This window comes from Pistacia vera, unplaced genomic scaffold (genome assembly GCF_008641045.1).
Source record: "Pistacia vera cultivar Batoury unplaced genomic scaffold, PisVer_v2 Contig845, whole genome shotgun sequence".
Lineage (NCBI taxonomy): Eukaryota > Viridiplantae > Streptophyta > Magnoliopsida > Sapindales > Anacardiaceae > Pistacia > Pistacia vera.
This window is the reverse complement of record NW_022196718.1, coordinates 7681-22395: the sequence shown is the minus strand read 5'-3', so window position 1 is coordinate 22395 and position 14715 is coordinate 7681. Positions and strand designations below refer to the sequence as shown.

Here is a 14715-nt window from a genome sequence, read left to right as displayed (position 1 = left end):
TTGAAAGGAAAGGTGCCCAACTGTTCTATAATCTTAGCCCTATTACCATGTTTCTGCAACCGACAGCTACTGATAGTCCATTCACTCAACCAGATTTTGTCTTGTCAAACAAGTCAGGAATACTAATTAAACATCCACTTAAAATGTTTTTAAACTTTAAATTCAAATCACTTCTAAAAAAGAATAAAACAATCAAGATCACCTCTTAAATCAAATTTCAAATTTCAGGATGTTACATTTTCTACTCACTAATAAAAATATAGTCCACTTAAAATGATGTATTGCTGTTGTTGAAGGTGGTCTATGTAAAGGGAACTGAAACTCAGCAACAATTAATGGAGAAATTAAAATGCAAATCAGTACTTGCCTATTTTGCCCTCTTTTTTATTTTGTTTGTTCTAAGTAATAACTGCGATTTTTTTGTGCTTCTACTAGCTCCAGATGCTGTTTGGCTGTTGAGAAATTTTTTTGTTAGGTGGTCAAAAAGAATGATAGAAAAGGAATAGGATAAATAATCAAGTAATTTCCAATTTCTTATTAAAGGATAAATCTTCACATAATTCTTTTTTCTGTAATAATATTTTATTTGAGTCGAGTTAACGATTAAATCTATATTAAATTACGTTAAATGAAAAAAAAAATTCCCAAATTAAGTTCAGATTTTGGACAGAATGGTAATTATGGGGAATCGATGGTGTTTGTTTGGTAATGTAGAGAAGTGGTGTAGAGGTAAAATCAGAATGTTGGGAAAATAGGATACGAGCGTCATTTGGGGTATTATTGGAGGCTAAAAATGGAAAGAAGAATTAAGTAGAGCAAGGACACATAATAATGGCATGGAAAATAATAGAGACACCGGAGTAGTGCACTGAATTTGTGCACCGAATGATGTGGCTTAATCCTGACCGTCGATTAATTATAACTTAATATAAATCGACGGTCAGGATTTCGTCACGTCATTCGGTGCACTACTCTCGGTGACTGTAGCATTACTCTTATGGGATATACTAGATGATGCCAATATGCAAAAGTTGAAAGCATCTAAGAAAGTGTATGCGTTACAACTTACAATCACTTTTTTTTTTTAATTACCAATAATGTGAAAAATATTTTATTCTGTTCTTATTTTTATTATTTATTTTGGTGAAAATCTTCTATCAAATGATTATATATGTGTTCGACCAATAAGTAAAAAACACATTGGCAACTTAAGTTTGTTATTACCAGGTATGTAAAATGACAAATGATGATAACTCTGTCGATATAAAAGGTACATTTCAAATCGATAGATTCTAGGAACATTAATAAATCAAATATATGATAAGAAAGTTTAGATCTATATGGGTGATAGATTATGGCAACCGTTTAATACAAACAGATTTATACATCATTGTCAAAAAGACAGATGTCATATTTTAGATGGATAGATTTTCCAAGATACAAGACAAGTTAGTAGAAATTTGTGTGAATTATAGATTCTAGAAGTCATTCAGTAGATGACAAACAATAGATGGTAGATTCTAGGAACTATTTATGTAGATATACAAACTATAGATGATAAACTTGCGTGTTGGCAAAAAATTAGAGGAGCGACCACTTGGCTTGTGGCCTGATGGCAAGACTGCGGGTTACTTAGAGGTCTTGTGTTCGAGCCACACAAAGTGACCACCTACCACATTTGTGATTTACCTGGCCCATTAGGCTTGTGGGGTGTTCAATAGACCATAGGGATTAATTGAGGTGCACGTAAACTTTGTTGAATTTTATTTGTGGGAATGTTTGACATTTTATTTTTCTAGCGAAGGATGATTTTGTTAAATTATCAGTGTCTTGTGAGTGGATGGGAACATTTGATTTTGTATTTGTTTTATTTAAGGAATAGTGATTTTTTTGAAATTTCTATATGCCTAGTCTGCAGATTTCATTTTTAGGAATAACTGAATTGTTTTAGATGAACTTGTATGTATGCATGTATATATTATTTTATTTTGTTCTGCAATTTATGTCCACTTTGTTAACTAGTTTGTAGAGTCAATTGTTAGGAAATTTGATAAGAACTATTCATAGTGAATCTGGAGCCTCACAACAACGGTTATTGGAGAGGAATATTTGGTGTATGTGATGTTCGCATGAGTATCGTTGATGGAGTTGCAGTTGAGTCAAATGAAGGATGCATTGGGTATAGGTTTGGTTATAGTGATACTTATGAGATGAAGCAACTCTAAACGTGTCTATGAGGTATGTTTGGTTATTACTAACTAGCCTTGTTGTTGTTAGTTGTGATTTTCTTAATTGATTTCCCTAATCTTTTTATAATTGGGCTGCTCATTTCCATTCTTGAAAGAGTTAAACCTTGGATGGCTAGAAAGCCCTTTTTGCAATGAAGTTATGTGAACTCAATGACACTTCACATATTCCTGGTAAATTATTACATGTGTTTCAAGATCCATTGATTTGTAATTTGATTGCAATTCCTTATTTTGAACCTAAATAATACTACAATAATATTTGATTCAAAGCTTATGAAAATAATTATCCCAAATTTAAGGTAATTTTCTATAGCTTTATTTAAGGTTGTTGCTTGCTTGGAACATAGTTATTATACAATTTGACCAAATTGGATGAAAATGAAATTTCATTAATGGATGACCGATTACATAATAACAATATTCTATCACAACTTAAGACGTACTTATGTAAATTTTCTTAGGACTATACTTAAATAGTGATAGAATTTGAGGTGGGTCTGACTCCTCAACCAATAAGGTCTTGTTGAGTGTGAGGATTACCCTCTCTTATAAACCAGTAGGCTTGAGCATGCATAATCCCTCACGGTCAAGCCCATATGTTAGGTCATGCATGTTGATGAAGGTAGTTGCTAGCTCTAACTCCTCACGGTCAAGCCCATATGTTGGGTCATGCCAATTGATAGAGGTAGTTGTTAGCTCCTCACCCGCTAGTCAAGCACTCAGCTCAATTGGACCTAGCTCTGATACCATGACAGAATTTGAGGTGGGTCTGACTCCTCACCTAATAAGACCCTCTTGAATGGGAGGATTAACCTTTTTTATAACCCAGTAGGCTTGAGCGTGCTTAGTACGTGTGGGACTCCAACAAATACCATTGGATTTATCTGAAAAAATATCAATACCACTAAATTGCCTCTTTCATAACTAGTAAACTCTAAAAAAATTACAGAGGACAAAAAAATTCAACTATATAATAATATATTGTCTCTAGTTAGAACTTGTTATATGTGTTGAATCCAACAACTTCACTTATTCTATATAATTTTATTCTATTTATTTTCATCACTTGGGTTGTGCATTCTTGGCCTGTTATTTTTTAACCAATGTCTGAAGTCCTTAGGCTTGTGTCATTTGAGCTGGAGGGTTTATTTAGGCTTTTGGGTTTGCAGCATTTCTTTATATGAAAATGTTGTATAGTTAGCTTTAGGGCTTCTGTCAAGGCCTTAGTTTTGATACGGCTTAGCTGGTAGAGGATTGTTTCTCCTATGTTATTGCCTTTGTTCTTGTTAGTTTGATCCTTGGGTTTGTCCAAGGCTCTTTTGGGGGAAGGGCTCCCCTTCCTAGGTTGTAATTTTTTTTCTTTTTTATTTAATTACTGGGTTCATCCAAAGAAAATCACATTTTTCCAAAATAAGTAAACAGAAAAACAATTAAAAAAAACCCAGAAATGAAACAATATATTAAGATATTATTTCCACTTATAACTTCTTATATGGGTTGCATCCAACAACTTTCCATGTATTATTCCAAAGAAAGAAAAAAATGAATTTAACGATTAATATTGTAGGAAATTTTAACTATTAAAATTTAAATATAGAGTGAAGGTAATGTCTTTAAGGTTAAATTAATGAGGCTAATTACTTTCTCACCACTTTAAGACTTCAACAAATTAAAGTACTTGATTTGAAAATTTGGGTTACTTTCATACATCTTTTAAGAAAAATATTATTATCTTGTCATGCAAAATGTGTTTGATCTTGTTTTCTAACTAAAATAAAATGATCAACAAAAAAGCATATTTATTTATTATATTTTTGTTGAATTGATAACATAAAATAGCCAGTAATTGATTCAAAAGCCTACAACCTTCATTACGGCATATGTGTATCACATGAGATAAGACTATGAGCCTAAAATCTTGATTTCTAAGAGACTAGCAATATGTATACATTTTTTACAAAATTATATAGATAAACTCTTTAAATTTAAATTTTATGAAGTATAAAATTTAAAATAATCTGTAATTTAAAATTTTAAAAACATTTAAAAAATCATTAGGGGAAAAAACATGATTTGAGAAAATAAAAATATGTTTTTATGTCGTTTTAGAGAAAATATACAAATTCCTTGCTACTTTATATTATGAACTATAGAATGTACCATTTATATTCTAATTTTTGGGTTTATTTTACTTTTTTGAAGAATACTAATTGGGAAACCAGTTTCATATATAGACTTGGAATAACTGAAAATTGGTAACAAATTAAAGAGATTATAATCTATTTTATTTATTAAAAAAAAAATAGTGGTTACTGTTATTAAAAAAAAAAAAAAGAGAGAGAGAGAGAGAGAGAGAGAGAGAGATTATAATGGATATTGTGAGAATAATATCACATCATTTTTATAAAAGTAATTTGTCATTGTAAATAAAGAAAATATTAATAGATTTATATTACTTCCCCACCGACAATTACTTTCTTTTAAAAAGGTCTTGTAATTTGTTCTCCAATTAGCTACTATAATAATTGGATTTTATGGAAAAAAAAATTACATACATGAACTTTTTTTATTGAATTAATACATTTATGATATATTAAAACTGTCTAAGAATTTGTCACTTCATGGGCCACATTCCTTTCTCTTGTAGGACAATAATTTAGGGAAAGTAAACTATTAATTTGGAATCAATTATTATTAATTTTTTTATCCCACAATATTAGTATTAGTTAAAGGTAAATTTTGATTTTAAAAATCAATTATTAACACAAACTTTTATGTTTATGGGTTAATCAACATAATAAAGATCTATTTTGATGTAAAGTAAACAGCCACTATTTCAACCTAATATGTGTAACGAAGGATTACTATCTTTAATAAATAGAATGGGTTATTTTATATTTTAGTGCAATTTTTTTTGGCACCCACCAAATTGCTTCTTCCAGAATGAGTCATCTAAAAAGCAATTAAAAAGCCTAGAAATTAATAATATATTAAAATATTACTCCATTTATAACTTCCTAAATGGGTTGAGCCGCTAGGTCTAACAACTTTTCATTTTTTCAAAGAAAGTAAAAAGGTGTAATTTAATTATTAATTTTAAATATATAAATATAGAGTAAAGTAATTGCTTTTTGATTATGGGAATAAGAAGGAAAAAAATAGCCAAAAGAATCAAAGATTGATAATATATTCCCTTATTGAAGACAGGGTCAACTATGGTTGACTAGTGAAGTCTCAACTGGGACAAAGAACAAGTCTTATAATAACTCTAGTTAGTAAATATGGGTACGACAAAAAAATGGTACAGGAATTTTATGGGTATAATATGGCAAATGGTAAAAAATACGTTTGTAAAATTTCGGCCATAAAATTTGGATATGGGAAAAATACGGTACGCGTATATACGGGTTTAATACGGTCATTGTTAATAATATGTTTTGAAAAATACAACAATATCAATCTTGGTTTTTACACTTTTCATGGACCACCTAGTTAAAATCAATATAGCATTTCAAATGCAAAGTATTCAATTAACTAATATCCATTAGACTTAATAATATAACACAATATATAATTGAGATTCAAATTATAGTCTTCAGACTCAAACGCAATATATAGCCAAGATTCAATTATAGTCTCAAATCAAACACATAACAAAACCAAAATTCAAAATTGAACTAGCGCTCCAAAGAAATAAAATAAATAAATAATATAATCAAGATTCAAATTATAGTCTATAACAAAAACTCACCCTAGTTAGTAAATACGGATACGAGAATTTTACAAATATGATACGACAAATAGTGAAAAATACGTTTGTAAAATTTCGGTAAAAATTTGGATACGGGAATAATTCGCGAATAACACGACTGAGGCATATAATTCACGAATAATATAGCTGAGCTGATAAAATATGACTGTTTGTGAATAATACACAAATTATACGGCTGGGCATATAATTCACTAATTTACTAACTAGGATAATAACGACATAGCATTAGAGCTGTTAATCAAGTTATAATTAAACATTATTATTCTTGAAGAAACAAATATTAAATAAGAGTAATATTGGTTTATACATGTAACGATGATGTTGATGAAATCAGCCGCTTCAGTTTCAGCAATTGTTTGCTTGTATGTCAGTTACATTTTCTTGGACATTCTTGCACTTGATGTAGCTAAAACTCAAGCTCAAGCTACTACAGCTCCTCGTGAAGGTCTTCTTCTAAGTAAAAATTTATTTATCTTCTTTTTATTATTTTAACTCTAAAAGATGCTTCACATTCAGACTTTATCACTCACTTCATTCTTCTCATTTTTTGAGTTGCTTCTCTTCTATCCGTGGCAGCATTGAATAGAATTTTTGAAAAATGGGGGATTTCTGCAAATCAAAATCAATGGAATATAAGTGGAGAGCCATGTAGTGGAGCCGCAATTGACGACTCCATTGCCATTTATACCAATGGTTACAACCCATTTATCAAATGTGATTGTTCTTACAACAATAATGCTCTTTGCCACATTATCGAGATGTAAGTAGAAAAAGACCAAATTTTGAGAACTCGAGCCTTTATTTAATTTCAGGGTTGCTTACTTTTACAATTTCTTAAATTATAGGAGAGTTTTCAAACTGGAAGTTGATGGTGTCATCTCCGATGAGCTATGAAGTTTGAATTTCCTCATAAGACTATATGGTTTAGTATAAATATTGTTGATGCGTGATTTTTACACCAATGAAATACACGTGTGAAATGTTGAGCTGGCCCAAAAGGCACACGTGAATGTAAAGGAAAATGACAGTAAATGCAATGGGGACAATTTTTAAAGTGGTTCGGATGCTAAGGTAGCAAGTCCTACGTCCACTGATGCTTATATTAATGATAAGGGTCAGGTCGCTTTAGCTGACTGACTTTACAATGGTAATACAAGGTATCAAATGCTGAAAATTTTAGAGAGAGAGAGAGAGAGTAGCTAATCAAATGTAAAATATGCGAATCCCCTTAACGAGGGAGGAGCTCTCAATTTATAGTGAGATGCCTAAAGCTAATGATTATTGAATCTGCAACTTGGTGGGATTATCCGTGCAAATCCTTCTTTATGTCACATTGCCCACCTTCCAAAGTGATTTGCGCGATTTAGAGCAGGGATTGGACACGTGGGATCATCACAGCTTCTGGCTGGTCTGGCACACACCCACTACTCTGACGAAAGCAGGCAGCAGGTGTACCCATGATCTAACTCTTGCATGCTGACTGGACCTTACGTCAGCCCTTATATTTTTTAGGCATAACAGAAGTCCCCTAGTTTTTAAGATTTGAGAATCGAACCTTGGAAACTATGTCACGTCGCGTCGGAGTAGCACTTTTTGCGAACACGTCCTCGCATGGTCATTGTTCGTAGAGGATGAGCGACCTGATTTCGTCAGGCATTACCTGTTGTGCTTTTGATATGGGTGCATTTAATGAAGCAGTCCCTATGTTGACAGATGTGTCATGCGCGTGATAAGTGCCAGCTAGGTGCTTTAAATGCGTTGTATGCAGACACAGTACCACTTCATCAGAACATTAAATGCGCGGCATGCTGATTCGACGCCCCTCATCAGAGCATTAAATGTAGATTGGGGCGCAATTAATGCTCTGAGAAAGAGAGTGCCGTCGTTTGAGTTTCTCAACGGAAAAGATGAAGATTTGACTTTCTTTAATCATGACGCTCACTCTTTCCCACTGATCTGCGACACGTGGCTGTGATCAATGGTGAGAAATTTTTGCCGCCCAAATGTCGTTTTGATTCCGAGAGAAGCTAACGTCAGTACATGCGCTATAAAAACTCAGACCTTTCTCAGGCAATGTCACCAGAGTTTTTTTCACAGAGAGCAAGAGATTTTCGCGAGCTTGAAACCTTTGTCTTCCAAACCGGCGTCTTTCCCATATTCGAAGCAGGAGCCATCTTCGTACTCCGAGAGGTAAGAACCTTTCTCTGTTTATTGTTTTCTTATTTTCCATGGTTAAATGGCGTCAGTCCTCCGGTAACCCATCAGAGACGAGACATTCATGTCGAGTTCGAGCCATGTATGGCGGCTCAAATCATGCTGTTAGGGTTTTCTTTGGGATTTATGGAGTTTGTTTACTTCCACGTCATCGTACGAAATAGCATACGGTGGCTAAATGACCCTTCTGCTTGTCGCTTTTGCAGACTGACGAAATGGACCCCTTAATAACCAAATCCGAACAGGGAACCGATTCATCCCCACAGGGTGCTCCGAGTATCCCTCCCGAGGTTTTCTTGGTACTTACCGGGGATGAGCTCGAGAGGGTAATAAAATAGTACGGTATTGAGGTGGACGTTTTCCTTGACGTGGCACACTCATCGCGCTACCCGTTACGTGGTCTGGGCGCAATCTCCGAGGAGATCATTAAGGGTGGGGGACTGATCCCCTTCCACCCTTTCATCAGGTCACTTTTGGATCACTTTCGGATCGCGTCGATGCAGCTGACTCCGAACTCGTACGTCATTGCCGTTGCAATGTACATCGCGTGTCGTGAGAACGGGTTGGGCGAGCTGACCACGGTGGAGCTCGGCTGTTCATATTTCTTGAAAAAAAGCAAGGACAAGGATTCTTATTACTTGTCCAGGTGACCTACTATCGCCGAAGGGATACACAGTTACCCTAGTAACGCGGGGGCCTATGAAACGAAGTTTTTCTTCTTTCACTATGACGGCCATTGCCGCTTCCAAGAACCGAGTAGGCCTCTTTTTTTTTTTTCTTTTTTTTTTTGACGAATTCATTAAATTCGAAATGTGGTTTCTTTCTAACGACCTAATTCCTTTCTGACAGTTAACAAGACTACTGACTTAGGGCTGCTCTTTGATCTGAATAGGATCTGGAATTTTGGCTTCCTGCTAGAGGACTGTCGCGACGCAAAGAAGCTCGTGACGACCGCGAATCTACAGAAATATGGTTTCTTTAACGCAAGTGAGTCTTTAGAGCCCCCTTTGGGTAAGTCTTGTTAATTGGTCCTTCTCTGGTTGTGAGATGAAATACTTTGCTAACGATGCTTTGCATGCAGCGGCCATGCCTCAGAAGGAGTCAGAGCAGCCGCGATGAAGGCCACTCAATTTTTCTCGGTCAAGAAAAGCCAAGGCAATCGATGCTGCTCTAACTGTTCCCCTGGCTGAAGGTGCCGCATCGGGCCCATCGGCGCGACCTACTGGAACTTCTCAACCCCAACCATTAGAGGACGTACCAATCCGAACCACAAAGGCCTCCCAACCATCGCCTACTCACCCGAGGCTAAAGACAATAGCTCAGCGAAAGAAGAGGAGGCAGATTCAGGTCGAAGAGTTAGAGATCGAATCTGAGGGCGATCAACCCAAGAGGTCGTGACCGTACATGAGGAGGTCGGGTAAGGAACTGATGGAAGACACGACCACTGTCGAAGGCGCGAAAAAGGATACTCTTGTGCTGAACTCGCTGGGGAACCTGCCGGAGTACCTGCAGCTGATAGTCTACACCTTACTGGAATGCGGACTCTTGGAATCATTTGAGCAATTTGCAGATTCTAGCGACGTGGACCTAATGTCCACATCAGTCTAACATTTAAGCAAGGTGAACGAACTATCCTTGGCGAGGACTACCCTTAGCTCCTTTTGATTAGCTAACTATTTCTTTGTTCGAAGGGCCTGCTTTCTATGCAAATGTCCTTGAAGAAGGTTCGACTGGGAGCTGCAAAGGGGGAGGTCGCTCTGAAGGAAGAGAATGCAACGCTTAAGCGAAGCCTAGAAGTCGTCGAAACAGAGAGAAACATGTCTTCTGAGTTGGCGAACCAGTACCTGAACGAAAGAGACACGGCTCTTCAAACGGTGGACTTCCAAAAAATGGAGCTCGAGCGGCATGCGAAGGAAACAAAAGAGCTTCAAAGGACCATAGTCAGGCTCTCTAAGAAGCTCGGAGAGAAGGACCAAGAGCTCAAAACGACCTGTCTGTGGGCTTTGCGAACAGAACAATAGAGGGATGCCTCCGAGAAGCAAAGGCAAGCTCTCGAGGCTGAACTTCATGCAAGTCAGGGAAAAGTTGCTTCCCTGACCAAAGAGATTCAGAATCAGGCAGCAGAGGTCGAGGAGAAGGCTGCCAATTGGGCGATCGAGTCTATCTATACCTTGCGACTGAAGAATCTGTGACTTGATATGTTCGACCTTCTGGAAGACTGGAAGGATACCCTCATGTCCATGGCGCGGGAGAATGACGAAGCGGTGGCCGCCCAAGCGTCTGATCAGACAGGAGGTTCCGGACATGCCTCAGAGAAACCCCCAGCCGACCAGCCCTAGCACGATGAGGTCGGTCCTCTAGGAGCTAGATTAGGGCGTATAGTTGTGCCATTTTGCCTGTTGTACTCTCCTCATTAGTGAAATACATTTTTGCTTTTACAATTTCTATTCGCTTTATTATTCATGAGTACATTCTGATTGCTTATATTTTGGAACAAGTGTGATAACATAACACATTTACACGAGCAAGATTACATGCGAAGATTGTTAAAAGCGCACAAAATAACACTTTACAAGGAAATGATTTACAAAAATCAGAAATTAATTTACAAGGAAAACTGAGTTCGAAATTACTAATAGTATGGTCGAAGGTGCTCAACATTCCAAGCTCGGGGTACTTTGGAACCGTTCAACCTTTTAAGATCATAAGTCCCCGGTCTTATCACTTTGTCAATGCGGTATGGACCTTCCCAGTTCGGTCCTAACACTCCCGCACTTGGTTCCCTGGTACTGAGAAGAACTTCCTTTAATAGAAGGTCACCGACCTGGAAGTCTCTTCCCCTGACCTTTGAATCAAACAACCTCTTCGCTCGTTGCTGGTAGGCTGCTATCCTTAGCAAAGCCTTGTTGCGATGTTCTTCTACAAGGTCTAGGCTTGCTCTCATAAGTGCTTCGTTGTCGGCCTCATTGTACAAGTCCCTCCGAAGTGAACCAGTTCCTACCTCTACAAGGATCATCGCTTCGCATCCGTATGCTAGCGAAAATGATGTTTCTGAGGTGGAGGTTCTTGGAGTTGTTCTGTATGCCCATAGGACTTCGGGGAGGTCGTCGGCCCAATTCCCTTTAGCTGCACCAAGTTTGGCCTTTAGAGTGTGCTTGATGGTTTCGTTGACAGCTTCAACTTGGCCATTTGCTTGTGGTCTTGCGATTGAGGCAAATTTTTTATGGATGCCCGGCTCGTCGCAAAAATGCTTGAATTCCTCGTTGTCGAACTGTTTCCCATTATCCGAGATGAGGGTATGCGGAATTCCGTAGCGGCACACAATATTCTTGAAAACGAAGTCTTTGAGCTTTCTGGTCGTGATTGCGGCTAGCGGTTCGGCTTCCACCCATTTGGTGAAGCAATCTACCACGACCACGACATATTTGACTCCCCCTTTATCGACTGGCATGGGACCGATGAGATCGATCCCCCATATGGAAAAAGGCCAAGGGCTAGTCATGATTATCAGTTCATGGGAGGGAGGTCGCGGTATGTTCGCGAATCGCTGACACTTATCACACCTCTTAACAAAGTTGTAGGCGTCATCTTGGATTCGGGGCCAATAGTACCCTTAACGAACAACCTTGTTCACAAGAGATCGAGTGGCGATGTGATTACCGCAGATCCCTTCATGTATTTCCCTCATGATGTATTCTGCTTCTTTGCTGGTTACACATCGAAGGAGAGGAGCACTAAATCCTCGCCTGTACAGCTGGTCCCCGATGAGGGTGTAACGAGCAGATCTTGTTCACAAAACCCTTGCCTCGACTTTTCGTCAGGCAAGATCCCATCCTTAAGGTATTGGAAAATGGGAGTCATCGAGGAATCTGATTCTGTCACATTCATGGCCTGTTCGATCGGGCTGATACCTGGGGCCTCAATGAATCAAACAAGAATACTATCCGGCACTTCTAAATCCAACAATGAGGCTATTCTTGCCAGGGTGTCTGCCACAGAGTTTCCATCTTTGTGAATCTGAGTGATCGCGAAGTGCTTGAACGGCTCGAGTGCGGCCTTAGCTTCTTTCAGATAACTGATCATGTTTTCTTCCTTGGCTTGGTATTCCCCTAAAATTTGATTAACAACCAACATGGAGTCGCTGTGGACACTGACCGTGGTTGCCGCTATTTTTCTGGCCAACCCGCAATCCAGCGAGTAGAGCTTCATACTCGGCCTCATTGTTAGTTGCCTTGAATCCGAATCGAAGAATGCCATGAATGCAAGCCCGTTCGGGGCTCAAAAGGAGAAGACCTGCACCAGCCCCTTTTTGTTCGATGATCCATCAACGTAGAGGCTCCAGGTCGATAGATTCTAAGTAGTTTCTTGGATGGCTTCGCTAGGCTGTTGCTTTGACTCACTTGGAAGATAGGAGAATTCTGAAATGAAGTCAGCAACAGCCTGCCCTTTGATAGTCGATCTTGGCTTGTACTTCAGATCGAACTGACTCAATTCCATGGCTCATTTAAGCAATTACCCGATGCCTTTGGCTTCTGGAGGACTTGCCTGAGGGGGTAATTAGTCATCACATGGATAGTATGGGCGTGGAAGTAAGGTCGCAGCTTTCTGGAAGCAATCAGTAGGGCATAGGCTAATCGCTCCATTTTTGGATAACGCATCTCGACATCCGTCAGACACTTGCTCGCATAGTACACTGGCCATTGGACCTTTTCCTCTTCTCGAATTAGGGCTGCACTGACCACGAACTGAGAGACAGATAGATACAGGGGCAGGATCTCTTGCGGAAAAGGCTTGGACAGGAGAGGTGGTTTCCCGAGGTGTTCTTTTATACTTTGGAACGCTTGTTCGCACTCGGGAGTCCACTCGAACTTCTTATTGGCCTTTAGAACATTGAAGAACCGTAAGCATCGATCTGTTAGCCTCGATATGAAGCGACTAAGTGCCGCTATTCGTCCATTAAGACTCATGACCTGTTTTTTGCTGGTCGGGATTTCCATATCAAGCAAAGCTTGAATTTTCTCGGGGTTGATTTCTATTCCCCTTTGGTTAACCATGTATCCTAGGAATTTACCTGACGATACCCCGAATGAACACTTGAGAGGATTCAGTTTCATTCTGTATAGTCGGATGATATCAAACATCTCAGCGAGATGCGCTATGTGATCTGCAGCAACATGGGATTTGACCAGCATGTCATCTATATAGACCTCCCTTGACTTGCCGATCTGGTCGGAGAACATCCAGTTAACCAATCTCTGCTAGGTCACGCCAGCGTTCTTGAGGCCGAAGGGCATAACTTTGTAGCAATACAGCCCCCGATCTGTAATAAAAGATGTATGCTCTTTGTCTGGCCCGTACATCAAAATTTGATTATATCCTGAGTACGCGTCCATAAAACTTAGCAGCTCATGCCCCAAGGTGGCATCCACGAGCTGGTCAATTCTTGGCAAGGGGAAGCTGTCTTTAGGACAGGCCTTGTTGAGGTCGCTGAAGTCGACACAGGTTCGCCACTTGCCATTGGGCTTCTTTACCATAACCAGGTTGGCAACCCAGGTTGGGTAGAGTGCCTCTCAGATGGACCCGTTTCGGAGGAGGTTATCCACCTCTAATTTTAAGGTGGCATATCGCTTCGGATCCATTGCTCTTCTTTTCTAGCGAACTGGCTTGGCTTCACTGTCGATGTTCAATGTATGACAAATGATATTCAGGCTGATCCCGACCATATCTGTGTGCGACAGGCGGACACATTGATATTTTCTTTCAGCAAGCTGACTAGCTCGGAGGCGAGCTGGGGGTTAAGACTGCTCATAATCCTTAAGACTCGGCTCGGCTCGGCTTCTTCGGGTCGACCAGCACTTCAGACAAATCCCCAACTGGCCCACTTGAAGGGCTTTCCTGAATTTGAGGATCCATATTATCCTCTGCTGGGCCAGGCTATGGCTCGATCCGACTGATCGCCATAGCATGTCGGAGAATACCACGCGAGATGCCTTTCCCTCTGCACGCCATCTGCACTACTTTTATGTAACAGTCGCGAGATGCACTTTGAGATGCGCTAACTTCCCCTATCATTGGCCACTAGCATTCTGCGGATGTTACGGTGCCCCATGAGGGCCGTGATCACAAGAGCGTCGTCATGAGGATGATGCAAATGGGTTGCATCCTTTTCGGAGAAGGCAATCAGCTCCTCCTTGTGAACCTTTTGTGGTCGCTCCAACGTGTTCATCACCCTGATTGGGTCGTGATGAGCCTCGCGAGCATATCTTTCTTGGGCACCTCGCGTGTTCCCTACGAGGTGCGGCCCTCCAAAGATTATGTTAACACTACTATACCCTTTGCGATCACGGCGCTTCTTTCCTTGCTCCCCTTGACTTTTCTCTTACGCGTGAGCGGAGTCATCAATATACTCTTTAAAATGCCCCTTCTTAATGAGCTCTTTGATTGCTTGTTTTAGAGCTCGACACTCGTCTGTGTGATGCC

At 39.2% G+C, this 14715-nt stretch overlaps 1 protein-coding gene across 1 annotated transcript; it reads left to right on the top strand.

The window, feature by feature from the left end:
- The first annotated feature begins 6336 nt into the window (after positions 1–6336).
- Positions 6337–6915, top strand: LOC116118443 (probable LRR receptor-like serine/threonine-protein kinase At1g56130). The gene is made up of 3 exons (XM_031404438.1): positions 6337–6478; positions 6598–6781; positions 6867–6915. The coding sequence occupies exons 1-3, from the start codon at positions 6337–6339 to the stop codon at positions 6913–6915; spliced, it is 375 nt and encodes a 124-aa protein (XP_031260298.1).
- The last annotated feature ends 7800 nt before the right edge of the window (positions 6916–14715 follow it).

Excerpts from the sequence above, each read along its gene's own strand:
- LOC116118443 (XM_031404438.1), top strand. The coding sequence starts at position 6,337 with ATGATGTTGATGAAATCAGCCGCTTCAGTTTCAGCAATTGTTTGCTTG. Across the intron at positions 6,479-6,597 it reads TCGTGAAGGTCTTCTTCTAA|CATTGAATAGAATTTTTGAA; the intron begins GTAAAAATTTAT and ends TATCCGTGGCAG. Across the intron at positions 6,782-6,866 it reads CTTTGCCACATTATCGAGAT|GAGAGTTTTCAAACTGGAAG; the intron begins GTAAGTAGAAAA and ends CTTAAATTATAG.